General features: G+C 45.8%; 1 protein-coding gene and 1 non-coding gene across 3 annotated transcripts; both read left to right on the forward strand.

The window, feature by feature from the left end:
• The first annotated feature begins 1 nt into the window (after position 1).
• On the forward strand, positions 2 to 27,174 carry Dnajc2 (DnaJ heat shock protein family (Hsp40) member C2). Of its 2 annotated transcripts, XM_008762628.4 has the most exons (18): positions 2 to 137; positions 1,264 to 1,612; positions 3,384 to 3,574; positions 8,322 to 8,397; positions 10,970 to 11,068; positions 12,276 to 12,417; positions 13,529 to 13,609; positions 14,841 to 14,906; positions 16,684 to 16,775; positions 16,852 to 16,973; positions 17,797 to 17,946; positions 20,932 to 21,020; positions 21,259 to 21,328; positions 22,991 to 23,175; positions 24,043 to 24,143; positions 24,276 to 24,383; positions 26,497 to 26,651; positions 27,034 to 27,174. In XM_008762628.4, exons 2-18 carry the CDS (start codon positions 1,549 to 1,551, stop codon positions 27,106 to 27,108), a joined length of 1,866 nt encoding a protein of 621 aa, XP_008760850.1. In that variant the 5' UTR covers positions 2 to 137; positions 1,264 to 1,548; the 3' UTR covers positions 27,109 to 27,174. The 2 variants fall into 2 exon arrangements, with proteins under 2 accessions (XP_008760850.1, NP_446228.2); NM_053776.3 differs by lacking the exon at positions 2 to 137 and having other exon boundaries at positions 1,357 to 1,612.
• LOC120102645 (small nucleolar RNA SNORA48) lies at positions 10,495 to 10,641 on the forward strand. The gene has a single exon (XR_005504269.1). It is a non-coding gene; the product is annotated as a small nucleolar RNA SNORA48 (small nucleolar RNA).
• Positions 27,175 to 27,285: the final 111 nt, after the last annotated feature.

Below are 27,285 nucleotides of genomic sequence, written 5' to 3' on the forward strand. Positions count from 1 at the left end.
TGAGACATTTATTTACCCCGCTCCCTCACAAGTCTGGTCTTTTTAGGTACCCGAACACGAACTTCCAAGACTAGCCCTGGCTCAGTTGATGAACTTACATCCTGATTTAGTCATTAATGAATAATACACACAGCCGGGTAATGTAATCTCTAAATATCTACTTCCTCTTTATCTCACAAGATTGGGAAGGCACTGAATAACCGTGTTTGTAAAATGCCTGGCAGTTTAGACACAGTTGTTGGCTAGATGTACAAACTGAATAAAGGTGATGCATTTCGGTTAGGGAGTGCACATCCAGGTTATACAAAGAACTACAATTTAACAAGAAAACAACCTGGATTTTATGATGGGGGGGGGGGCATTTAAAAGATAAAGGGAAAGGAAGGTAGGTAAAGGAGATAGACACATCCCAATAAATGGACGTATGAAAGGCTGTTCAAATCAAAAGCACTTTTTTCTCTTTAGCATGACTTTTTTTTTTTTTTTTTTTTTTTTTTTTTGTCTTCTTAAGACTGGGGCTCTATGTGGTCCTGGCTGTCCAGCAACTTGTGGTGTAGATCAGGCTGTCCTCGAACGTACAGGTATCCGCACCCTGGAATGCTGTGACAAAGGCGTGTACCACCACACCCGACCCATGGATCGCTATTATTTTTAAAAAAGAAAACAAAGTTTGAGGGGATGTTGGGGAAAAAGTAGATCCTTTTTACACTGTTGGTTGTGGAAAACTGAAAACAACTATAATAAAATCTATATACACTAGTAATCCCATTTCCGAATATCTAATGCCGAATAGTTGAAAGTGGGATTTCAAAAAGACACTCGTACAGCCATGATCATAGCTGCATTAGCAATAGGCCAAATAAAGAATAGATCGAGTGCATATGAATGGATAGACAAAAATGTGGTATGTGAATATATTACTATTTGATCTTAAAAAATTCTGTGACCATTATACTAGTGAATACACCACTCACATAGAGACAATGTTATAATGTAATATATAATTAATTACAGCTAATATAATAATACAATAATATATAGTTATATGATTCCAGTTACATGAGGTACCTAGCGATCAGTGGTAGTTTATGACTGAAACCTCAGAACTTGGAAAACTGAGACATGATTTTCACAAGTTAGAGGCCGGCCTGAGTGACGTTGTGAACTAAGTTCGTTTTTAAAGTTATTTTCTACGTCTCGCCCTTGTGCGAAAAAACAAAAACAAAAACAAAAAGCAAAATAAAACAATCCTTTTCCACGCAGGAACTGATGCGTCTAGGAACTGTTCGTTCGGGTACCTTGGATTCCAGCCGGTTTAGAGTCATAGAGGAAGTAGGCGGCCGCGCGCATTGGCGCGAGTCCGTAGGGGTGGGATTGGCGGCCGCGCCGCGAAAGCTCCATCCCGGAAGTGCTTACTGGTCGTCTCCATGCGCCGGTTCCTGGGCGTAAAGCCTAGGCGCGAGGCTCAGCCCAGCAGGTAGTGAGGACGCAGAGGGCCCTGCCTGCTGGACGAGAGCCGCGGCGTCCGCGGGAACAGCTCCAGCCAGCATGCTGCTCCTGCCCAGCGCCGCGGAGGGCCAGGGCACCGCCATCACCCACGCTCTGACCTCCGGTACGTGCCCACCAACCAAGTTTCCGTCCTGCCTCGGGCGCCCCTGCCTCAGCCCTCTCCCTAGCAACCCTTGTCTCAGTAGCCTTGACCCCGGCGATCTGCTCCAGTACTCGTGGGACCGTGAGGAGCCCCTGTTGCTCGGTGCTGTAATTTGAAGTGTCCCCGGTTTCTCAGAAAGGAGGGTGGGGGCGTCTTCCTTGTGCACCTGTGGTTACTTCTTTCTCTTGGGGCTGCTGACTCATGGAGGAGGCTGAGCAGTTGAGGACCGAGCCCTCTTGCTCCCCGAAAGACCCCCTAAAGCATCCTCTTGCCCACTGCGGAGCGACCCGGCTGCACGCACCCACGTGCGGGGAGTGGTACAAAGCCATGTTAACGCTGTTAAGCCCTTTACCTCTGCCTTTGCTCCCGGCTGTGTATTTTTTAAGTGTCTGAACTCAGAACTTCCTCATTCCGCTGGAAGCCCCCTGTGGATGCTCCTGGAAAGCTTGGCGTACACGAAGAAAGGTCAAAAGTGCAATTTAGCCTCCTGCTGTAGGTGTTTTGGTTTACAGCCCAGCACGCCAGAAAGTATTGCTAGTGTCGGGTCTCCCATTTTAGGGATCTGCATTAATTCCCGTAGCCTCTTGCCGCTTACCATGGGCACTTGTTGAATGTGATTTTTAAATGTTTCCCACGGCATGTGTTGCATGTGTGTGTCTCGGTAATCCTGAACTGGAGAGAATGGCTTCAAAGGCACTGTTTTGAAAGCCACGCCCCCACTACACAGCTGGTTCATTTTAGCGTGTGATTCCTTGCCTGTGTTAGGTGGAGGAAAATTTAATATCATAATAAAACAATTAAAATGTGAAAAAGAAAAGTTCTTAGAAAATGTTGCCCACAAATTGTGCACCAAAAAATTTGCCTTTGATTTCTTATGAAATTAAAATTATGATCTCACTTTTCCCTGACACAGATTACCATTTTTGAATTTCTGTTATACAGATGTACAGTGATTTATTCCATATTATCTTCTCTACAACAGGTTATAATTGTAAAACTGCATTCAAATATTCTAGGAACTGGATAAGATTGGTATTGTTTCCAACCTGAAATGATTCAATCTGTTTCAAGAAATTTACAGTTCTGGATTAAAGCCCAGGAATTCTGGATTTACATCCAGCCTGTGTCACTAGGACATAGAAACAGTAATAAGTCCCCAGCATTGGCTTGGAAAATTGTCTATTTTAACAGGTTGTTGCTGAAGAATCCTAGAATTATTAACCATTTTAATAGCTAAACTATTGCTAAGATCCCCTGAGTGTGCAGTCTTTGTTTTCTTGGTGGCTTTTTATCATTTATTGTTTTATTACTATTACTAGTTCCTGGCCCTCCTTTCTCACATCCTCAGGAAAATACTGATGAACTGCTGAAATTCTTTTCTCTTGCTTAAAAATATAAATGACCAAGTGTTTTTGAGTTCCACACAGCATGTGTGCAGAGGTCAAAGGAAAAGTTCACCCAGTCAGGTCTCTCCTATTTTTATGTGGGTTCTGGGCATTGAACCCCTCCCTCCCATCAGCCTTAGTGGCACATTAGCTGGAAGAGACTGCTGGAAAAAAAAAAGATGTTACCAATGATAATTTGTTACCCATGATGCAACTGGTGTTTTTATAGTTGGTGGTTTTAAAATTATACTCTGACGTCATTGTTCTGCTCTTCCTAAGAAATCGTGCTGCCTGGAAATAGATGTGCTCCATGCAGTAGGTTAAAGTCGTACTGTTCTCCATCACAGCCTCTGCAGTCTGTCAAGTCGAACCCGTGGGAAGATGGTTTGAAGCTTTCGTTAAGAGGAGAAACAGAAATGCTTCCACATCTTTTCAGGAACTGGAAGATAAGAAAGAGTTGTCAGAGGAATCAGAAGATGAAGAGTTACAGTTAGAAGAGTTCCCCATGCTGAAAACACTTGATCCCAAAGATTGGAAGGTATTTACTATGTAGAGCTTTCTCTCATTCAGGGCATCTAAACATAGGCCACGTTCCTAGTTTCCCCACTAGCACACTGTATTGTGTATTGTAAGGCAGTTCAGCACGATAGGCATAGGTATTGCTAAGCCCAGAGTTGGCCTAGCACTGACCATAGTATGTAATCCAAGGACTTGGGGAATAGAGACGGGAAAGTTGGAAGTTCAAAGTCCTCCTTGACTACACAGCAGTTAGAGACCAGCCTGGGCTACGTAAGGCACTATTGTTAAAAAACAGACAACAAATTCCAGTTGATCTTTAAAATAGGAGTGGCAGTTAATGAAAAGAGAAGGGAGAAAAGGCATTCAGGATAGAATACAGGATACCAGAGACACAGGAGCAGAGAATGTCTTCCACACATGGGGGATCAAAGGAGAGTACATGGCGGGTGGATATTAGGCCCAGAAAAAATCTAATCTAGATGGAACTTTGTTTATGCTCTATTCTTAATGCTATATTTAGGAATGAATTAATGACTTGGAGACATTAAGTCAGCAGAGTTTCCCAGGCTAGCCCCAGGGGGATAAGTCACTGGAGTACTTGTAAGCCAGTGTAAGTTTAGCCCCCAGGACCCACTTTAAAAAGTCTGGGAGTTTAGTAGGAGAGCAAAGGAGACAGGAAGGATTTGGGGACCCGAGGGTTCTGACTAAAGCACATTATGTAATCCCAGCAGTGTGGTGGAAGAGTATATGGTCTAGATACAATGTGTGCTCCAGGCCAGTGAGAAACCCTGACTGGAAGAAGGGAAAAAAGGTTGACTGCATGAGGAATAACACTTGAGGTTTTCCTCTGGTATGGTTTTCCACATACACGCACATACAAACGCACATGCAAACATACATGTCTCTAATAGAAGTTTGAGAAAAAGAGCAGTTCTGTTGGCAGTCTGGAAAATGAAGTGTGGGGGCAAACCTAACAGGGAAATGGATAGTGCTCTGCTCCAGGGTTAGTGCACAGGCAAAGCCTGTTGATGGAGATGTGCAGCCAGGTTTTGAGGAAGAGGAAGCACACAATGGCAGGAGGGAGTTTGGTAGAGAAGACTAATGGTGCCCGGGGTTCGGATGCAGACTGAGGAATTTACAGGCGGTTTTGTATTGAAATATGAGTAAAGCTGTCTTCTAGTTGGTCGGACATTGGTTTGTGGCTCAGTAAGAGTCTTCCGGAGTGGTTGGCACAGCAGTTGAGGCTGAGAGAAGTGAGTGGTACCAGCAGAGCCAGCCATGCACATGCGTATGGGCAAATGAGTAGTGTGAGTTTACTGTGGAACTTAAGTGCCTGAGCCGGAATCCGGCTCTGCCGTCTGGTGCCTTGGGACCTTGGGAGAGTTGTCGGCATCTTAGTGTTTCATCTCCCTTGTTGGTGCCGTTGGTGGACATCTCAGAGGCTTATAATGAGGAGTAATGACACCGTGTATGAAGCAGGTAACAGCTTGGTGCTTGGTGAATGCTAGACATTGAACAGTAATGGGCTGAGCATGGAGGTGCGCCCGATAGCCCTTGCATTCTTCAAAAGAAGGGGACTGAGTGTTGAGGAAGATGGGTCTTTACGATGTAGGAATAGTAAAGGACACAAGAAGGATGCAGGAAAGGAGGAGGGAGAGGCTGGAGATGTGGCTCAGTTGGTAGAGAACTTGCCCAGCGTGCACAAAGCCCTGGTGGGTTCAGTTCGTAGCAGCCATAAGCCAGGCATGGTGGTAGACCTGTAATCTCAGCTCTCAGGAGACTGGTAGGAGCGTGAGGCCAGCCTGGGATAGATGAGATCCTATTTTTAAAAGTGAAGGGGAAAAACTTACTAGTTCAGCAAAGGTTTACTGAATGTTAAGTGCTATCTATGATCTAGAAACTAAGGGTGGGAGAATTCTCAAGAGGGAGAGGCAGTTACCAATGTCACTGATGCAAAGGTGTGTGAGCCTGTAACCTGAAAAGGGACAAAAAGCTGGTAGATTTGGCAAGCAGGTTTAAGTGGCCTCATTGCTAACCAAGGAGTTGGAATTGTGAGAGTTTGCAGGTTTGTACAGTAATTAGGAGATGAAGTGAGACATCAGAGGCGTGAAATACTGTTTTCCAAGTTTAAAAAACAAGAGAAGGCAGTAACTTGAGGGCAGACAGGCTCAGCAGGAGGCTGAGGTGAATGTTGAGATTTTTAGGAAGGAAGGAAGGAAGGAAGGAAGGGAGGAAGGGAGGGAGGGAGGGAGGGAGGAAGGAAGGAAAGAGGGAGGGAAGGAAGGAAGGAAAGAAGGGAGGGAGGAAGGAAGGAAAGAGGGAGGGAGGGAAGGAAGGAAGGAAGGAAAGAAGGGAAGAAGGGAGGGAGGAAGGAAGGGAGGAAGGGAAGAAGGGAGGAAGGAAAGAAGGGAGGGAGGAAGGAAGGAAGGGAAGGAGGGAGGGAGGAAGGAAAGAAGGAAGGAAGGGAAGGAGGGAGGGAGGAAGGAAAGAAGGAAGGAAGGGAGGGAGGGAGGAAGGAAGGGAGAAAGGAAGGAAGGAAGGAAAGAGGGAGGGAGGGAGGGAAGGAAGGAAGGAGAAAGAAAAGAGAGAGAGAGAGAAAGATGGAGGGAGGGAAGGAAGGGAGGAAGGAAGGAAGGGAGGAAGGAAGGAAGGGCAGGGAACTCTCAGAACAGAGGACAGTGGCTGGGTCTCCTTACACAGTCCGCTGGCTTCACTCAGCAGGTATAAAGCAAGCCCCTGCCACATGCCAAGACTGTCCTCCTGAGCAGGACAACATCACCAGACCATCGCTAGCATTCCAGAGAACTGGCAGCAAGCCAGAGCTCATGGCTGGTACATGCTGGACAGGCTGGACAAGAGTATCTAAGGGGCTACTATGAAGTAGATGGGAAAGGTCTGTCAACTGAGATTAAGGTAAACCTTTTAAGTAAGGTGATGACTTGTAAAGAGTGACCCGAAGGCTCAGAAGATGGCTGCCAGTGAAGGGGAGAGTATGCCCATCAGGTGGAAAGCATGGGAGAATCTTGAGTGGAAAAGAGGGCAGTGCCATCAGTGAACAGGAGCGACAGGCTGATGTTTGGGAAAAGCGAAGAGTAATGGAATGACGGTTAGGCAGAGATGCTGTGGCTCTTTGGGACTCAGAGGAGTTTTCACTGGAGTTGGTTGGGGGTTGTTAGCGTGGATAGAGGACTCGCCCGTATCCCCTGATTGGGTGAGGTCCCTGAAGACTAAGAATGCAGTGAGGTAAGAGAACCCTACCTGATCTGTGAAGACCACTAAGAAGCCGGTAAGAGTGATGAGTGTGGCTGTAGGAAGGAGGGAGACCACTCAGGGGCGGAATGTGCCAGGTTGCCCCTAGACGATGGAATGCAAAAGGGTGGAAGGTGGTACTTAAGGAAGTAGTCGGCATCTGCAGTGGGAATGGACAGAACACAACCATTTTGGAGTGGGTTGGAAAATGGCTGAAATGGTATGAGAACACGTCTGGAGAATTCCTCATGAAATGGACTAGCAGCAGAGTTATGGAGTAGTGACTGGAAACATGGTCTTAGGACCACTCTTCAGAGATGAAAGATAAGGGCTGTTTCAGTTGGGGTTTCTATTGCTGTCATAAGTAAAGACCATGAGCTAAAGCAGCGTGTGTAGGAAGGGTTGATTTCCTCCTACATTCCATATAACAGCCTGTCACAGAAGTCAGGACGGGAGCTCGGGGACCTGGAGGCAGGGGATGACGCCGGAACCATGGAGAATGCTGCTTACCGGCTTGCTCCTCCTGGCTTGCTCAGCCTGATTTCTTACACCATCTAGGACCATCGATAGGGTCGTGGGTAGCACCGCCCGCCATGGGCTACTTGATTGTTCTTCATGCTACATGCCTTCACCCCCTCTTCATGTAGTAGCTGGCTCTTTCTCCAAGACACCGTGACAGCTTGGGTTAATGCGGCCTTACTGCCACTGTTGCCTCCTTGGTGATGAATTCACTAGGATGGTGACCAGAGCAGAAAGGAAAGCAAGAACTGTGTCTCCAAAGAAGCTGCGTCCTCCATGTCTCAAAATTCCCACCCAGCTTACTCCCTGTGCTCCCCGGGGCCGTGTCCTCAGTGTGTTCTCAGGGTCCGCTGGCCCAGCCGGCTCTGTTACCATCCTCACCAGGTTCTGGATTATGCAGGGTGAATCTGACTTAAGGAGGGAAGGGTATAAAATATAGGAAATAAAGAAAGCGATTCTTCAGTCGGGCATGTTCAGAAGACGCTAGGTGTTCCAGGTTCTTCCACTTGCTTGTTTTTGTTGTTTAATCTTAGAAAATGTCAGAGCCTTCTCTATGCTTCTGTGCCTAAAACACCAGGAAGGCTGCATTGTCATCCGCAGCTCCCTAACTCACGACTGACGAGCCATTCTTGTTGGTTGGTTGGTTTTGGTTTGGTTTGTTTTTTGAGATGGGGTTTCTCTGTGTAGCCCTGGCTGTCCTGGAACTTGGATCTGTAAACTAAGGTAGCCTTGAACTCACAGAAATACTCGGTGGGCCTCTGCGGGCCTCTGCCTCCCAAGTGCTGGAACTTAGGGTACACTCCAGCCCACTCGCCCGCTCAGCCATGCAGAGCCATTTGTACAGAACCACACTGGATGGTGCTAAGGGTTTTTGTTTGGACTCAGGGGCTCATTTCATGCTAAGCAGCTGCTCCATGGCCGCAGCCTCCCTTTGGAAAATAGTGATAGCAAACACAGAGGGTTGGGTGTGCTCTAACTCCCTATTGTGTGTTTATCAGAATCAAGATCATTATGCAGTTCTTGGACTTGGCCACGTCAGATACAAAGCCACACAGAGACAGATCAAAGCAGCTCGTAAGTACTCATTTTGAAGCAGCTGAACGTTTGATGTGGGAGCTGTAACCCAAACCCAGAGTGCAGCAGTCTAAGTACGTGAGACCCTGCCTGAGAAAGGGATGGTAGTGGGGACCTTGAGGGTTCTCAGAGTTCAGGTGCAGAGAAAGAAGAAAAGACAACCCCTGTAGAGTAATTGCCCATCAAGAAAACTGGTTTTGTGTATTTGACTTGGGTTTGGGTGGTGCTGGGAGTCAAACCTGAGGCCCTGAGTCCTGACCAGCTCTCTGCCACTGAGCTTCATGTCTGGGTATGTATGTATGTATGTATGTATGTATGTATGTATGTATGTATGTATGTATTTAATTTTTGAGGATTTCTTTCAGGTGAGAGAGAGAATCTTGCTGTCTCAGACCTTAGACTAGTGTCTGCCTTCCAAGAGCTGGGGTTGCAGAGGGTTAGGTCTACATCACCATGTTCTGGTTAGATTAAAAAATTATGTCTCGGGGCTGGGGATTTAGCTCAGTGGTAGAGCGCTTACCTAGGAAGCGCAAGGCCCTGGGTTCGATCCCCAGCTCTGAAAAAAAGAACCAAAAAAAAAAAAAAAAATTATGTCTCATTTAGATTTGCTTCCTAAAAAGATTTTAGTTTTGAGAAATGCGACATTGTGTATGTGTGGGTGTGTGCACATGAATGTGGGCATCCTCAGAGGGCAGAGAGGGTATCAGATCCCTGCAGAGAGAGTTACAGGAAGGTCTAAGCTGTCCAGTGTGGGTGCTAAAACTTGAGTCCTTTGCAAAAGTCGGTGTGCCGTCAGCTGCTGAGCCATCTCCCACCCCGTTTTGCTTATACGTTAGGTATTTCACTGTGCAAGCCACGATGGCCTTGTTTGTGGCCTTCCTGCTTTCCGGGTGCTGTGACTGCAGGTGTATGCCTGCACACCTGGTAGTGTTTGTGTCCCAAGACGGTGAGTGTAGCACGCCACTTAGATTTTACTGACGAGCACGTATTTCAGAGAGCAGCATGCGTTAGCTATGCTGCACGGAATCTCTCTGCTGGCCAGGCTAGCGGAGCAGGGGAGAGAGAAGTCAAAGTTTTCACTGGCTGAATGGCAGTGGTCGTGACTGGTGCTCTGCAGTGTGAGACCGAGTGATCCAGGTCAGTTCATGGGTTTCTAGAGCATTTCTGTGACCTTCCTAATAATAGTTAATGCTTACCTACTTGAACTAGGGAGATGCCTCTTCATAGGTGAAGCAGTGGCTACTGTGTCCAAGCTGAGAGTCTCAGCCATCAGGAAATGAAGGCATCTCACAGTGCTGAGCCCTTGTAGAATATATAGAAATAGCCAGATTTGATGTGCCCAAAAGAAGATTTCTAGAGGAATATTCCCAATAGTGTTATCAAATTGTACACACGTGGGAACCCGCTCAAATGTTCACTAGCAGGGGAATAAATACACAAGGTAGTGTCATCTGGTACAGTTGAATATGCCCGGCAATAAGAGCAAGATCAGATGACCAAGACTCGCCTGAGGATGTGAGTCTCAAACCACAGTACTGAGTGAAAGAAACCAGGCATAGAGACCTGCTAGTGTGCGTGCGTGCGTGCGTGCGTGCGTGCGTGCGTGCGTGCGTGCGTGCTTGTGCGTGTGCGTGTGTTTCCAAAACACACAAAAGCAGCCCATGGGGACATAATTAGAAGATGTTGCCCAGTTGAGTAGGGGACAGATGGGAGCTGCCCAAGAAAGGAGTCCCAGGAAGGAAGTGAGCAGCTGGCCTCTCTGTCTTCTGGGTATTGTCATGGCTACATTATATTGACAGGCTACACCTGTCTGGACACTGAACTGTGTACCTAAAATCTGAGGAATAGCATTTACTGCTGAAAATTTCATCCCAGTTGAATGAAACCGATAAGATTTAAGAAACCTAAAGAGAACAGTTAGTTACTTTGGAAATATATGTTATCTTTTGGGCCTGGACAGAGATGAAAGTTGTATTAATGGATTCACTTTTTGAAAGTAGAATCATTACTCTAAAGCTTAAAAGGTTGACAACTAGAGTTGCATCCTAAGCAAGTTCATCGCCTTAATGTAGTATATAGTTTTAAAACGAGAGTTGCACCCCCTGGCAGTGGGCAGAGAGACACCTAGGTTGTGGTGTTGTTCTTACATCAGTCAGGGGCAGAGCACATGGCAGGAGGCCTTTGCTCATCCTAGCTTGATGCCTGGCTTGGTGGCCAAAGCTGTTTCATGCCTAGGGCACATGAAAAACAAAAAAACAAAACACCAGAGTTGCATGCTAAGCAGGTTCCCTGCCTTAATGTAATGTATAGTTTAAAACTAGTGGGTGAGTAGAGATGCTCAATTTTATTGTCTTAGAGGCGTCACTAAGTGGAGTAGAGGAAGGAAGTGGGACAGGGAGATTAGGAGGAGGGAAACAGGAAAGGATAAACTATAGGCTGCTCTTTTAGTTGCGATTATGATGTGTGATGGATTTGAAAATGTCAATAAAAAATGACTTAAAATTGAATAAGAAAAATTTCAAGTCACTAAAAAGTTACCACTCAGACCCGTGATATCTGACTGACCCTGCAGACAAAACAATGGTCTTGAAACATCACCCAGACAAGCGGAAAGCGGCTGGGGAACCCATCAAAGAAGGGGACAACGACTACTTCACTTGTATAACGAAAGGTAAGACAATACCTCTCACGCAGTTTCCAAGAGCAGTACCTGTGGCTTGCAGGGCTTGAGTTCCTGTGCATGCCGTATATATTATAACACGTTAAAACATTTTGGTTGCATCATGCTATTTCTAGTAGTTTCTGCAGAACCTCACTACAGTAAGGTTGCCTTGACTTTTAACATCCACAAACAACAGTCCGTTAGGAATGAAGAATCTCAGGCCTCTCCCAGATTTACTGGTTACAGTCTGCATTTTATTAGCATCCCCAGGAGACAGGTTCAGTTTTGTTTTAAGGTAAGACTAACTCCCAGGTGATTCTTAACCCTGATTACCTGTAGCTGATCATATAAAAACATTTATATATACACATATACCTATGCTTGTATAAATAAATATTGGAGTGTTTGCAGTGCTAGGTATGAAACCACCCTTCCTCTGAACTACAGCCCAGCTCCCCCTTCCAGACGCCTGCCCTTTCTGAAGAAGGCGGGTCCCACCAAACTGTCCAGCCATCCTTAAAGTCCAGGCAGGCCCATGTACCTCTGCCTTCCTGGGACTGAAGGCCTGTGCTGTCAGGCCTGGGACGGGTGTTCTATATGGTGTTACAGATTCTAAGCTCTTGACATTTTTAAATCATGGTCCATTTGCTCGGAGGTTTTACTAATTATAAATGGGTTGAGATGGGGGACTGGAGAGATGGCTCAGCGGTTAAGAGCACTGACTGTGTGGTAGAGCGCTTGCCTAGCAAGCGCAAGGCCCTGGGTTCGGTCCCCAGCTCAGGAAAAAAAAAAAAAAAAAAAAAAAAAGAGCACTGACTGTTCTTCCAGAGGTCCTGAGTTCAATTCCCAGCAACCACATGGTGGCTCACAACCCTCTGTAATGGGATCCGATGCTCTTTTCTGGTGTGTCTGAAGACAGTGACAGTGTACTCACATACATGAAATAAATAAATTAAAAATTGTTTTTAAAAAATGGGTTGGGATGGAGCTGATGCTCAGGGCCGGCCACTTGCTTGGCACCTGTAAGTGTACATATGTCAGTGTACAGCCCCCGCATTGCAAAAAATAATTGTTGGTTATATAATAGTAAATCACACAGTTACTTACAGCTGTTTAGATAGTATAGCTATGACCCCATTTGCACATCAGTGCAGTAACTACTATTTCTGTGTGTCCTTACCTATAACATTATATTTCCATGTTCCTTTTTTCTCAGCTTATGAAATGTTGTCTGATCCAGTGAAAAGGCGGGCATTTAACAGTGTAGATCCTACTTTTGACAACTCAGTTCCTTCTAAAAGTGAAGCAAAGGAGAATTTTTTCCAAGTGTTTTCTCCAGTGTTTGAAAGGAATTCCAGGTGAGTTAAAGCAACCCCACGCCGTCCCTTTGATCCTAATGTCAGCGGCTGCCTTGTCCTCTGGGTTTCTACTGTTCCTCCATCAGTAGCTTGCACTCCTTTCTTCTCTGCAGTACTGAGCCCTAATAAAGAGCACTCTGTCTGCCGTGACACTTCGCCTGTGGTAACACGCTAATGCGGATGTTTGGGTGACAGCGTGTCCCCTCTGTGTCCCCTCTACCCGTAACTGCACCGAGTCGGTGTTGGCAGTTGAGGGAAGCTTTTGATGTGGGTCAAACCCTGGGCAGTGCTGCATGCTGCACACCTGCTCCACACTAAGCTGCATCTGCAGCCCCCACCCCTTTGTTGTTAGGCATCTTTTTCCATAAGGCTTCTCTGAGGAAGGGTCAGTTACCACATCGTGAGGGTCAGTACATACTTCCTACACTAGAGTGAGTTTTAAATAGTGTGCGGTGTTACTGTCTTCTGTGTTCCTGATCCCCCGTCTACACGAGCAGAATCTCCGCCTACCGTAACTGCACAAGGAGTCACAGGGCGAGTCTGAGCAATGCCTGAGGTGCCGGGTCCTAGAGTTCTGGGCTTGCTTTACTGTTCACACCCTGGTGCTCCGAGAGACTGCTCTGGTTAGTGATGTGGTGCGGTCTGACTGGCCGCTCTCACTGAGGGTGGTGTAGACAATGTGGGAGTCTGTGCTCTTTAGCAGACTAAGACAGTGTAGTCACCTCATCTCCTAGTCCTTTTCAGAAATAAAGAGTAACAGGTGCAAATCCCTCTGCGCTGTGGACCGTGCTGCCCTGCAGGTTACTTCTGTGCTGCATTTCTAAGGGGCGGCAGTGAGTGAGCTTTGGAAGCCTAGTAGCCCTTTTTCCTAGTTAGCCTGCCTGGCAGCGGCTACACCCCTGTCCTACATGGAGTGGAGATGGTCGGGTCGTGTTTCACTGTCCCCAGCCTGCCCTCTCGTGCATTGCCTAACACACCACTTCAGAGAATTGCAAAGGGTGCAGGTTGGAAGGGGTTAATCAGGAAAAGCTGCTGTTTTTAAAGAACTGGTTGTAGGTTGAGCTCCTATTCAAAATCTCATTTGAGTCAAATTTTTGTCTTAATATTTCAGATGGTCAAATAAGAAAAATGTTCCCAAACTTGGTGATATGAACTCATCATTTGAAGATGTAGATGCATTTTATTCCTTCTGGTACGTACATGCTGACGTCATTGTTAAGGATGTTCATACGTCCTTGATTGTTCATCAGTCACACTGGAAGAGCAGAACTTTTAGTAAGCGTATGAAGTGAATAAAGATTCTCCTGCAATGCTCTGTATCTTCTGTATCTGCCTTCTATGATTTCTCAGTCTGCTTTCTATTAATGTATTAATGAGATCTAGATAACAAGGGCCTGATTGCAGTGAATAATAGAAACTGGGAACTAACATGGCCTTTCATTGGGCCATCTTTTTTTCTTTTCTTTTTTTTTTTTCAAGACAGTGTTTCTCTGTATATTAGCTCTGGCTGTGCAGGACTCACTTTGTAGAACAGGCTGGCCTTGGGCACCACCATACCCAGCTTTTTCTTTTTTGAGGGTGGGGGGGTAATTGGTATAAACTTGGCTGGACTCAAACTCACAGAGATCCATCTGCCTCTGAACTTGGATTAAAGGCTTGGACTGACAATCCTACCTCATTGAGTTCTTGGACCAGGTCTGATGATTCATGGCTGTAGCCTCTGAAGGCCCATCTCCATGAATTTGAGTCCAGACAGGACTACATAGTGAGAGGAGGGAAAAGCTGAGCTCCTGAAGTAGATAGTACTTCTACCTCTGATTCACCATGTGTATGGGTGTTCTATCTGCACGCGTGTCTGCACACATGGTGCCTGTGGAAGCCAGAAGGGGGCACTGGTTGTGAGCTGCCATGTGGGTGCTAGGAATTGAACTGGTGTCCTTTGGGAGAGCAGCAGTGCTCTTAACCAGCCTCGTTGTATATCTTTTCATTATCTGCTAATAAATACAGAAACAAAGCCATTCTAGATAAAACTAGTTTGTTTTGTCCATTGGAGTAGCTTTTACAGTCATATGACAGAGCAGAAATAAAATAAGCATCAACTAAGACTGCTGTATCACAGTAGTTAGCGTGAAGACAGGAGACATCTCAGAACAAACTGTAGGCAGTGAGAACTGAGACAGAAGAGGCAGCGGGAGCTGCAGTTTTGACCTAGGAGTGATGTTTTACACTTCACGGTGGACAAGGCAGTGCTGGCTTCACAGTCGTGTTGGCATTGAGCATAAAGTTAGTCTCATAGCAACAGGGAGGGAGGCCTTAGACATTTGATCTGCTTGCCACTGCTTTGAAAAGTAATAGTATCTAATGTAATCTTACAAAGATTTATTTCTCCAATTCTTTCTTGATTTCTTTTTTGTCTATATTAGGTATAATTTTGATTCTTGGAGAGAATTTTCTTACTTAGATGAAGAAGAAAAAGAAAAAGCAGAATGGTATGTATATAAGTTGTCATAGAGGAACGAACACACACACACACACACACACACACACACACACACACATACACACACACACACACACACACACACACAGTGGAGCAGAGACCCAAATCCAAAGCCTCGTCTACATTTGGCGGTTGTTACCACTGAGCCACACATCCAGATTTTCTTTAAGAAAGAAGTTGTGGGGTTGGGGATTTAGCTCAGTGGTAGAGCGCTTGCCTAGGAAGCCCAAGGCCCTGGGTTCGGTCCCCAGCTCCAAAAAAAAGAACAAAAAAAAAAGGAAAGAAGTTGTGCACATGCGTGTTAGAGGTTGGTTTTAAGACCCTGTATGAGGTAGGAGAGTAAGCTGCATCACAGCCACTTCATGTTGTGCTATTTATTTACTGTGGGGGACACAGATTTGTCCTTGCCTGGGTGTGGGGATGAGTTCTCTCCTACCTCTGCACCCAGGGGTCAGATTCATCCCTCGGGCCTGAAGGCAAGCACTGGCACCATCTTGCCACTCTGTCCTTTTAAACCGTGTCTATTCCCTGACAGTTGCACATACATGTGGATGTGTTTTGTTCATGTTCATCCTCTCGTCTCTGCCCCCTCCTCTGGAAACCCTCCCGCCCCATGTGCTCTTTGTTCCTCCTTTCCTGTCCTTTTGTTTGTAGCGAGCATGTGCCGTGTGGAGTTACTTGCTGGATCATGAGCAACCTTTAACTGCCGGTAGCCCCTCGGTTAGGGGCAGCCCCTCAGGCTTTCCTCCTCCGTCCATGAGGGCGGTTGGCAGGCTTAATCTTGTGCAGGAGCCACAGCTTCTGTGCATTCATGACTGCAGGGCCCCAGCATGTTCAGAAGACACTCCACAGACCCCTCCACATCCTGCAGCTGCCCCAGTCTGTCTTCTTCCCATTCATTCTATGATGTCCTGAACCCTTGGGTGTCAGGGAGCGAGGGCCCTGCTATAGCTGCTCCTATCAGTTACTCTGAGTGCATTGACAAGGAGTCTGCATCAACCACTTCCTACGGTAAACAGGGGAAGCTGCACCAGCCTGCGGATAAATGCCTAGAAGGGAAACCTGACAGCACTTCATTTAGCAAAGCAGCACTAGTCGATTCCCCACGGAGGCCTATAACCTTTCCATTCCTGAGGTTTTGACCAAGTTTACATTATCAGGCTTGAATTCTGTCCTTCGGAGTGGACCTCAAATCCAAAGTGGGTGATTGGTCACCCATAACTGAATCATGGCCACGTTATTACTAATAAGCACATTTTGGCAGTAGGCTGGGCTTATTCCTTTGATGTATATTTATGGGTGCCTTCATGTACCTACATACACCGCATGCCTGCCTGTGCCTCAAGAGGCCAGAAAAGAACATTGCATTCCACTGGAGCTAGACTTGTAGGGCTCTGAGTTGCAGCTGTAAGCGCTGGGCACCTGTCAGGTCCTCTGGAAGAACAGCGATGCTTCAATCTCTGAGCCTGCTCTCCTAATATATGAGTCTACGGGGGCTAAAGGCTAGAACACACCTAAGTAACTGTCAAGGAAAAATAGTGTCAGAATAGTTCAGCTCCGTAGACTCTTCTCTTGGTTGCTGAAGCTAGTTCTAGTTTTTTATTACTATGTAGGGAAAGTCTTTTGACATAAATATCAGGAAAAATAATCAAAATTAATACTAAATAAAGCCATCCTTTAAATACTAGGAATGAGTTATAGTGGCTTAGTCTCTTAAGGCGTTCACCTGTAGTCCTCGTTTGACATCAGTGTTTTGCGTCTTCTAGTCGTGATGAGAGGAAATGGATTGAAAAGCAGAACAGAGCAACGAGGGCACAAAGGAAGAAGGAAGAGATGAACAGAATAAGAACTTTAGTTGGTGAGCACACTTTATGGGCTTTGTTTTAACTTCTCGGGATGTTAGACGTTGACAAGACTAACTTATTTTTGGGTAGATAATGCTTACAGTTGTGACCCAAGGATAAAAAAGTTTAAGGAAGAAGGAAAGGCCAAGAAGGAAGCAGAAAAGAGAGCAAAAGCAGAAGCCAGGAGGAAGGAACAGGAAGCCAAAGAAAAGGTAAGGCCGAGCGAGTCAGGGCAATGCTGTGGTGGCTTCAGACGGGTGTGGGATGCCAGTGGCTTCAGGCCCCGGTGGTGGAATGATTAGAAACAATACTGAGTGCCACTCTGAGTGATGGCTTTTTAAGTTTTCTTTTATCTGAGGATCTCAAGTATACAGCCTTGGCTGCTCTGGAACTTGCTATGTAGACCAGGCTGCCTTGAACTCCAAGATCTGCCTGCCTCAGCCTCTGCCTCTGCCTCCAGAATACTTGAATTAAAGTTGTGCCCTACTATACCCAGACTTAATTATTTTTAGCCAGATTTATTTATTCTTTTTTTTTTTTTTCCCGGAGCTAAGGACCAAACCCAGGGCCTTGTGCTTTCTAGGCAAGCGCTCTACCACTGAGCTAAATCCCCAACCCCGCCAGATTTATTTTTATTTTAACTTGTGTGTATGTGGGAGTGTCTGTGCTAGTTAGTACATGCTACATGTGTACTCATGGCTACATGTGTACTCATGGCTACATGTGTACTCATGATGAAGAAGGGATTAGATGCCCTGGAGATGGGAATCGAGGCCCTGGGTACTGGGAACCAAACTCCAGTGTGCTCTCAACTGCTGAGCCGTCTCTCTAGCCTTTGTTTGTTTTATTTTTTTAACTGTTTTATATTTTCTAATAATAAAATTTTATAATTTCTAGAATTTTGTCAGCTCTCTTTAACTTTAATTCCTCACTAAGTTGATGTCATCGTGTTTCTAAACTCATTTAAATAAGATCATAATGCATTTAGAAGCCTAGTTTCCTTATTAAATACTGATTTTGCTCATCTTTTTAAAGCAAAGACAAGCTGAGTTAGAAGCTGTTCGGTTGGCTAAAGAGAAAGAAGAGGAAGAAGTTAGACAGCAAGCATTGTTGGCCAAGAAAGAAAAGGAGATCCAGAAAAAAGCCATTAAAAAGGAAAGGCAGAAACTTCGTAACTCATGCAAGGTAGGCTGTACTGCGGGCAGCTGCTCGCAGGAGCACTCATGGTGAACCGTGAAGATGCTTCCTCTTCACCATGCACAAACACACATGCACATAGATCTTGAAATGCATTATCTGGGGGTTTGCTCTGGTTTTATTGTGGTTTTGTTTTGTTTTTTGAGGTAGAGTCTCTTTTTATTACATTTTTTCTTTGTGCATGCGTGTGTGTGTGGGCACACACTCGATGTGCTGTGTGGACATCAGCTGACAGCTTGTAGGAGTCAGTTCTCTCCTCACAGTTGGGAATTGAATTTAGCAGTCGGCTGGGGCAAGTGTTTAACTACTGAGCTTTTCCAGCAGCCTGACTGAGCATCTCGTGGAGCCTAGCCTGGCTTGAACTGTAGCTATGGGGCCCTACGGAGGTAACCTCAATTCCTTGGTGCTCTCTTACCTCCTCTGTACCTGTAGCTGAGGTAACAACCTAATCTCGAAGCTAAGGCAGCCAGTGAGACAACCTGCAGGCAGTACTTGGCAGTAAGCTTTTGCTCAAATTCCTTGGGGAGGGGTGAGCCCTTCTGCCCCTCCTCCTAAGGTCCCAACAACAAACTGAGGTACAATTCACCAAGGTTCACTCTGTGGAGCCAATGATTTATCATAGGTGAGGGGTTACTTAAAGGCGTGTGGGCACTTCTCTCCGGTGGATTTCCGGTTTCCTGTTCATTAGCCCCCTATCCCACCCCCCTCCCCATTCTGGGCACTTCTCTCCTAACAGGCCTTTACCCAACAGGAATGAGGGCTTTGCCGTAGACCCTCCCTGAGGCTCCATTCAGTTACAGACAGCAGGTGTTAGGGAGTGGGTGGGTGCTCTGGGAGACTCCTGTGACCCTCCCAACCCTCTGAAGAAGTTGACAAGCCCAGCAGGGATAATGCTTTTATGATAGGGCACAGCTGAACTCCCTAAGATGGCGGTCCACGGCTTGGACTGCACTTACTGCAGATCAGCATGGGATGCGGATGTGATCTTTTCTTTAAAGGCTACTCAGGAACTCATAAGTTAGAGTAGACGTTCTAGTCTACTCAGGACTCATAAGTTAGAGTAGACGTTCTAGTCTACTCAGGACTCATAAGTTAGAGTAGACGTTCTAGTCTACTCAGGACTCATAAGTTAGAGTAGACGTTCTAGTCTACTCAGGACTCATAAGTTAGAGTAGACGTTCTAGTCTACTCAGGACTCATAAGTTAGAGTAGACGTTCTAGTCTACTCAGGACTCATAAGTTAGTAGACGTTCTAGTCTACTCAGGACGCATAAGTTAGAGTAGACGTTCTAGTCTTGGTTCCTGTATTATTGCTGTTAACCAGCAGGAGCTGATTTGTTCACTCACCAGGTGGCCAGACCAGTATGTCTCGTAGCCCAGGCAGTTTTAATTAACATTCCTTGCCCTCAAGGGACCCTCTGACCAGTAATGACAAGTGAGCAGGCACCCACACTTCAAGATGAGGATGGAGGATATGACAAGTCCAGCAAGGCAGTAGGCAAGGAAGGCCTTCTGTCTCCAGTAGGATTTCCCTGTGCCTAGAGATTAGGAGCGGGGGGGGGGGGGGGGGAGGCATATCCAGAGAATGCAGATGAGTGAGGCTCAGGGAGACGCGGTATCATGGGTCTCGCCGAAGGCTGAAGTCTGCCAAAGACTGAAGTCTGATCCTGACTCAGTTTTGCTCAGAGGCTCAGAATACAAGAGCCAGAAAGAGTAGTTAGAACCCATTGTCACAATGCAGGTTAGAGAGTATTGTGGCCTGACGAGGGTACTGTAGGTATGATGGGGATGGGGGTGGGGTGGGGATGGGGTGGAGATGGGGATGGGATGGGGATGGGTGGGGATGGGATGGGATGGGGGTGGGGTGGGGATGGGGATGGGATAGGGATGGGGATGGGATGGGGATGGGGGGGAGAGGGTGGGGATGGGATGGGGATGGGATGGGGATAGGGTGGGGATGGACACCGATGTGCTGAGGTCTGTCTAACGCAGGACAGGCTACTGCCTGTTGGCCTGGGTTGTGTGATGGGTTTAGAGGAGTGAACTTTTCGTGTGCCTTGGTTTTCTGCATGGACTACTAGGAGAAGTGACTTACTGATATGGAAGACAAGAACAAGGAAGGGCTGAGGGAAAGGGATGGGTCTGGTGTGTGTCATGTTGAGCTTCTTAGATGGACTGCGATGGACTCTGGCCTGTGCAAGTGTAGAATTTTTACAAGCAGGATCACAACAGACTTGGCAACATCTTGATAGCACAGAAACCATGCAAGTAGATAAGATTATCGTGGGATGTGGAGACTGGGGGAGGGGGGACCCTAGAAAACAGCAAGTGAGGAACTAGGCTGCTCAGAGAGAAGCCCGAGGAGTGACCTGACAGATAGGAAAAGCATTATAGTGGTGCTGTGGAAGCCTGGGTGTCCACCATCAAAGCAGCCTTGGGACTTGATTAAGAACCATGTTCCACAGGTTAAAAGAAGCAAGAAGTAAGAAATGGAAGACGTGACTATGGAAGCAACTCACTGGCTGGGAAGGGTTTTCCAGCTAACTCGTCGTCCATTCACTTTCATTAAGCTGTTATACTATGAGTATAGTCTTCAGTTAATCAGACTATACACCTCTCTAAGTTTTTCACATTTAAGTTTTCACACAGCAGATTTCCTACTCAGCACATCTGGACAGCCAGGCAGCAGACAGCTAGGGGTGGATCCTGAAGTGCCTGAGTAATTGCTGGGAGTTAAAGCATCCATGGGTATTCTGCACTCTCCTCTGATTTGCTCCACACTGACATTGTATAACGCCTGTCATTGCTTGCTGATCAGACAGACCCCTGAGAATACAGCTGGTGTGCACACAAAGATAGTGTGTGCGTTCCTATCCACAAGCTCTGGGGAAGAATGTGCTTTGTGCTTGAGTTGATGGTGTCCTTGGATGTTTGTAATGAGGGAAGGTGAATCATTCACACTTGTACTTCTAGAACTGGAATCACTTCTCGGACAATGAGGCAGACCGGGTTAAAATGATGGAAGAGGTGGAAAAACTCTGTGATCGGCTTGAACTAGCAAGGTATTCTGAGGGACTGCTCCTAACAGACATTTCACCCACGCCTTACCCCCATCCCCACGGTTTTCTCTCTGTGTGTGTGTGTGTGTGTGTGTGTGTGTGTGTGTGTGTGTGTGTGTGAGAGAGAGAGAGAGAGAGAGAGAGAGAGAGAGAGAGAGAGAGAGATATGAAAATGGCTTTGGCCTGCTAGGTAAAGGCTGTGTCAGGGAACTACGTTCCCAGCTCACTCTCTCTTCTGTAGCCTACAGTGCTTGAATGAAATACTGGCATCATCTACGAGAGAAGTGGGAAAAGCTGCACTTGAAAAACAGGTAACATGATAGACCACTTCTGCTTATATCTGCCATTTAATTATTTTACCTATTTCTTCACTTGATACATGTGTTACAAAAGGCATAGAGTATTGGATTTTGTGTAGGTGTGTATTTCTCACTATATTTTGTTTGTATTGTTTATATTAAGTGCTTTGCTGATTTAAATTTAAAATGCCAGCATTTTTCTGTTTGGTTGGTTGGATTTTCAAGACAGGGATTCTCTGTATAGTCCTGGCTGTCCTGGAACTCAATCTGTAGACCAGGCTGGCCTTGAACTCAGAGATTCTCCTGCTTCTGCCTCCCAAGTGCTGGGATTAAAGGCTGTACCACCACTGCCCGGCCAGTGCTTTGTATTTCATTGTGTGGATACAGCATGATTGTTTAGCCATGGGAATGTTTTATTTGCACAGAATTTAAACTATATAAAATAGTAATCTGTGTCCAATTTATTCAGACTTGGAGATCCGCCTGCCTCTGCCTCCTGAGTTCTGGAATTATACATTTTTCCTTTATGTAGTGCTTAGTTTATAGTCTTTAGCACATTAATCATAGGATTTTTTTTAAGCATTGGGTAAAATTTTGATTATCCCCAGAGTATTTCATAGGATAATATTTATAAACAAAAAAGATCTTTGTTCTCTCTAATCTACACCTTTTATTTTAAGTAATTAAGCAGGCCCAGAAATTGAATTCAGTTCAATAATAATAAATAAACTTACTAATAAATAAAACCTGATTGTCCTATTATATAGGGCTGTGCATTTGTAGTAGTCTGTATGGGTGCTTTTGGGGAATACCCAGTGCTATCATTGTCACAAAGAAATTGACAGAACAGTTATGTCAAAAGAAAGACCCTGCGGCACAAAGGATGCACGGGCATGCAACAAGCGCTAAGAGTACGTCTACGTCTGAGTGGTAAGGGAAGACTCAGTGCAAGCTTTGGACCAGCTTTGGAGAGAGACACTGTTAAAATGACGGTTGAGAAAGGACTCGAACTATTAACTGAGTTTTAAATACTTAGGTGACCAGTTTCCATCCCACAAGGCCTCTCTGTCAGCAGGAGGTTCAGTGCTGCACTAATGTGCTATTGGCGAACAATCGTAAGACAGATTAAAACATAACTGATTTTTCTGTAAGAAAGACAAGAATCAGGAAAATGCGTCGGAGTTAGAATTATAGGGACTTGATGGTTCTGAGGGACTGAAAGGGGAATAAGTCACAGGTGACTCAGAGGCAGCAGCCTAGAGGAGCTCTAAGTCACATAAAGATTTGTGGGTACAGATTTGAAGGTAAGGAGGAGAACATTGTAAAGCACAGAACTCCAAAACAGACAGACAGAGAGACAGACAACCTCCCTGCATGCCTGCATTTCCACAGAGAAAGAACTTGGGAGGTTTAAGGGAGCTCGTGTGTGAATAACCAGACCCAGTCACCTTGCCAGTGAAACCGAGGGCTTTCAGCTGCAGTGGTGTCTTTTCGTCCTTTAACCTGTGCAGTGAGGAGAAGCTCGGTAAAGGCCAATGCCTGGCTTGAGTTTTGCCTATAGAGTGTAGGGTTGGAATGCGGTTGGCATTAAATTGAGGACCACCACGGCACCGCAGTCAGAGGTGGTGAGGTCACAGAGTGCTTTCTGAGACTCTGCCCTCTGTGTTTGTGTAGATAGAAGAAGTCAATGAGCTGATGAGGAAAGAGAAGGAGGAAGCTGATGCCCGGATGCGGCAAGCATCTAAGAATGCAGAGAAGTCAACCGGCAGAAGTGGGAGTGGCAGTAAGAACTGGTCAGAAGATGATCTGCAATTATTAATTAAGGCTGTCAATCTCTTCCCCGCTGGGACAAACTCCAGGTACTTGCTTTTGTGGAAATTTCCAGTGTGCCGTGGGGCCAGGAGATAACAGGATATCCAAGTAGCAGCTTAACAGAAACAGATAGGGATAAGCTTGGGTGTAGACAGACCGTCTTTCGTTCACTAAGCTCCAGCACAGTGGGAAATGTGAGCACTAGGTGCATTCTGACCTCCATCTCTCCAGACGTACAGCCAGGTGCACCACAGTCCAGGAAACTGGGCGGTATGCAGCTGGGGTGTGAGCTGCTTCCTTGGCCTCTTCCGCCGCGCCTTGCAGCAGGGGCTAGAGTGTGTGGTGTGGTTTCCCCTTTGCAGCCTTCCTCTTGCTTTTTTACCTCAAACCAGAGCTCATCTCAAAGGCTAGGATTCATACTCCAGCTGTAGAAATCTGGACTCACTCGTTCTGTGTGAGTAAACTGAGACTCGTTTCTAGATTGATTTCTCCTTTGCAAGGGTATGCTAAACCAGCGGTGCATATATATATATATATTTAATCTTATGTATGTGGGTACACTGTCACTGTCCTCAGACACGCCAGGAGAGGGTACAAGATCCCATTACAGAGGGTTAGGAGCCACCATGTGGTTACTGGGAATTGAACTCAGGACCTCTGGAAGAGCAATCAGTGCTCTTAACTGCTGAGCCCCCAAATGTTATTTCTACTGGGCTGAATTTAAGTGAGATCACAGATGGTTGACTGGAACCAGATAAGGCGATATGAGCAGTGGAGACGAACAGCATCGCTAGTTTAGAGCGCCCTCTTCAGGTCTTAGAGCTTCAGGTCATAGCACTGACTTACAGCAAATGTGTGATAGGTTTTGTTTTATCTTATTTTTCCTTAGTAAACTTATATACTGGTTTCTCTAGATGGGAAGTCATTGCTAATTATATGAACATACATTCTTCTTCTGGTGTCAAAAGAACTGCCAAAGATGTTATTGGTAAAGCTAAAAGCCTCCAAAAACTTGGTAAGTTGGTTTTGAGAAATCAGTTTGTTTATCTTGAATACCTTTTTAAAAGTAATTTAAAGAAATAAACACTAGGTTGATCTTTTAATGTTTTGTTGGGTTTTTTTTGTTTGTTTATTTTTCATTTCTCAGACCCTCACCAAAAAGATGACATTAACAAAAAGGCATTTGATAAGTTTAAAAAAGAACATGGCGTGGCCCCTCAGGCTGACAGTGCGGCACCCTCAGAGCGATTTGAAGGTAAGGGCGTTGCTGTGCATAGAGCGCTGCCCAGAGACGTAAAGCCTGGAAGCTGTCTAGAGTGTCCGGGAGGTGGTGACACCAAGACTTCCAGCCCGATAGCGGGCTTACTTAACTAACTCCCCATTAGTTGGGAACAGCAGCTCTCTAGAGATTCCATTAGCGGAAGAACTGACGTTTCAGTGGACACTGCTAACAGGGAGATACTGGACATATGACCACATAACATTTTAATATTCATGGCTCATCGCCTTGTTTTAGAAGATGTGCAGTAGGGCAAGCGAGAGGGCTCAGTGGATAGAGGCATCTGGTAGCACAGGCCCACCAACCTGTATTCATTCCCAAGGACCACATGGTGGGAGGAGAGAACCGCTCCAGCTGGTTCTCTGACCTCTAGATGTATGTTTTTAGAGAAAAACATACTGAATTATTTAAATATGGAGGTTCCCATGTATCTATAACTTAGTCTCAAATAGTTCAGAATAGATAGCTGTAGGTAATAGTAAAGAAATAAGCCAGGGCTGTAAAATGTTCTTATTTGGGAAATACAGTTTAGAAGGATTCTTTCCTGAAAACTTTTAAAAATAAAAGTTTAAAGCTGTTCCATAGCTATCATCTATGTTCTAGTGAATTGAATTACTCTGAACTGTTATGTCCCACCAGCCCGCCTGGCAATATGTTTATTTTTGTAATTATCAGTGGTTGAAGTTTCCTCTGAGTTGTTTCACCTGATGTATTTGTGAGCCGCCAACCCTTTAACTAGGTTCTCCAGAACATGGTTCCTACGCGATCTTGGCTTAGCTGTGTTCTTAGTCTGCTTTATTATCCACCGATGACTGTTTTGTGGGGATGCTTTTTGCAATGCTGGAGATCAAATGCAGGCCCTGCCTCTGCTAGGCTGGCATTGTATCACTGACTTACAGCCCTAGCACAGTTTTTTGGGTTGTGATTTGAACAGTCATTCTCATACATTGTTTTGCTTTGTCTTGTGAAAAAGTAATTAGAAAACGGAAGTTAATGCGTGTCACCCATCTTTGTCGCAAAGAAGTGCATTAAGCCTGTGTGGCTAAGTAGAAGCTTTGATGCTAAGAGAACATTGGACGTAAGCACTTTCCACAACTTAAAAACTGCCTTCAGAATGGCGTAGTTTATTGGGCTTAAAATAAAGAGACTGGTTCTCTGCCTTGTTTGGGGCAAGTATCCTTTTTTCTTTCTTAGTTGAGAGCCAGTAATTGCATGCAGCAGTCAGACTCCTAGCAGTGTCTAGGTGCTCTCCTCTCCTTTCCCTCTGGCCATAGAGCAGTAACCAGCCTGACTTTCAGTATCCAATACTCTGATCTCACAGAAGTGCACTAATGCTTAGCCTTTTTTTAACCAGTTAGCTGTTTAGTCAAATCCAAAGGGTTAATCTGAAAAACTAAATTAGTGGCTATGGAAGATAATGAACACTTCTCCATTTCAGAGGTTAGCAGCTATGGTGAGCATAGGACCCCAACACTAACCTACCCTGAGTCCGCCTGTGTGTCACGAAAGCTTGGTCAGTGTTTCCCTGAGCAGTTCCTTCCACTGTCTAATAGTGGTCTCCAGGGTCCGTTCAGCAAAAAGGGTTTGTGCTTGTGACTTAAATGTCTTTTTCCTGGTCCTAAAGACAATCAATATCTAAAGTGGCTTTTTCTTCCTAGAGACAGACAGTATGTTGCAGAGGTCCACTATGGAGCTTGCAGGCTCAAGTGACCCCCTCCTCAGTGTCCAGATGAGCTGGGGTCATGTGCATGTGTCACCACCTTCCATTTTAAATGACTTTTCTTTTTGAGTATCCAACTTTGTAAATTTACATCTAAAAAGTAAATGTGGGGAGACCAGCACTGTGGGGCTGACACCTCTTAAACTGTGCTTTGTAGGTGAGATGTGTGCACACTAGTGCTTGGGTTCTTTCTCTTTCAGAAATAGAAGTTCATGTGTAAACATATGTTCCTCACCTTTAGAACGAGTTCTGTTCACAGCCTGTATCTGAAGGGGCACTCACTTGATAGGGGAGATGGGTGCCACCAGATTCATTCAAGAAGTGCTTCAAGATCACTGTCTACCATTCAAACAAATTTGTCTTAAACAGGTCCCTGCATAGATTCCATCCCTTGGACAACAGAAGAGCAGAAACTTCTAGAACAGGCTTTGAAAACATACCCGGTAAATACTCCGGAAAGATGGGAAAAGATCGCGGAAGCCGTTCCTGGCAGGACGAAGAAGGACTGCATGAGGCGATACAAGGTTGTGGTTGTAATAGACTCATTAGATTACAGTTTAGTCAGTGCTCGTATGTGTCAACCGACTGGGTGATAACAGTGTTGACTTTAATATCAAAATAGTTGTAGGGCCAAAATTATTACAGGAAGTAAGACTAACCCTGTCCCTGGCCGCGGTGAGCTCAGCAGCTGCAGTACTGACTTTGTGTTGGTCTGCGGGACAAGATCTCATTGTGTAGCCCAGGGTGGCCTTGGCCTGGCTCTGCTCTGCGCTCGCTCTCTCTCTCTCCCTCTCTCTCTCCCCCTCACCCCCCTCGGTCTCTCGGTCTCTCTCTCTCTCAACCAAGGTTGTATTATCTGTGCTCTGGTGACAAAATACTGACCTCAGCAACCTGGTTTCCTCCCAGGAGCTCGTGGAGATGGTGAAAGCCAAGAAAGCTGCTCAGGAGCAGGTGCTGAATGCCAGCAGAGCCAGGAAGTGACGCGGGCAGGCGGTCTCGGTCTGTGTGCACTTTTATAATAAAACTCAAAATACTGTACACACCCCACTTGGAGTTCTAGTCATCATTTAACAGTGTGCTGCTCCCAACACAAAGTTCAGTCATTTCACCAGACAGTCAGGGTTGTAGACTTAGCCTCTAAAAGTACATATAACAGAC

Source organism: Rattus norvegicus, chromosome 4 (genome assembly GCF_036323735.1).
Source record: "Rattus norvegicus strain BN/NHsdMcwi chromosome 4, GRCr8, whole genome shotgun sequence".
Taxonomy (NCBI): Eukaryota; Metazoa; Chordata; class Mammalia; order Rodentia; family Muridae; genus Rattus; species Rattus norvegicus.

Coding starts and splice junctions, on each gene's coding strand:
- Dnajc2 (XM_008762628.4), top strand. CDS start 1,549: ATGCTGCTCCTGCCCAGCGCCGCGGAGGGCCAGGGCACCGCCATCACC. Junction 1,613..3,383: donor CACCCACGCTCTGACCTCCG/GTACGTGCCCAC, acceptor TCTCCATCACAG/CCTCTGCAGTCTGTCAAGTC. Junction 11,069..12,275: donor CTTCACTTGTATAACGAAAG/GTAAGACAATAC, acceptor CTTTTTTCTCAG/CTTATGAAATGTTGTCTGAT.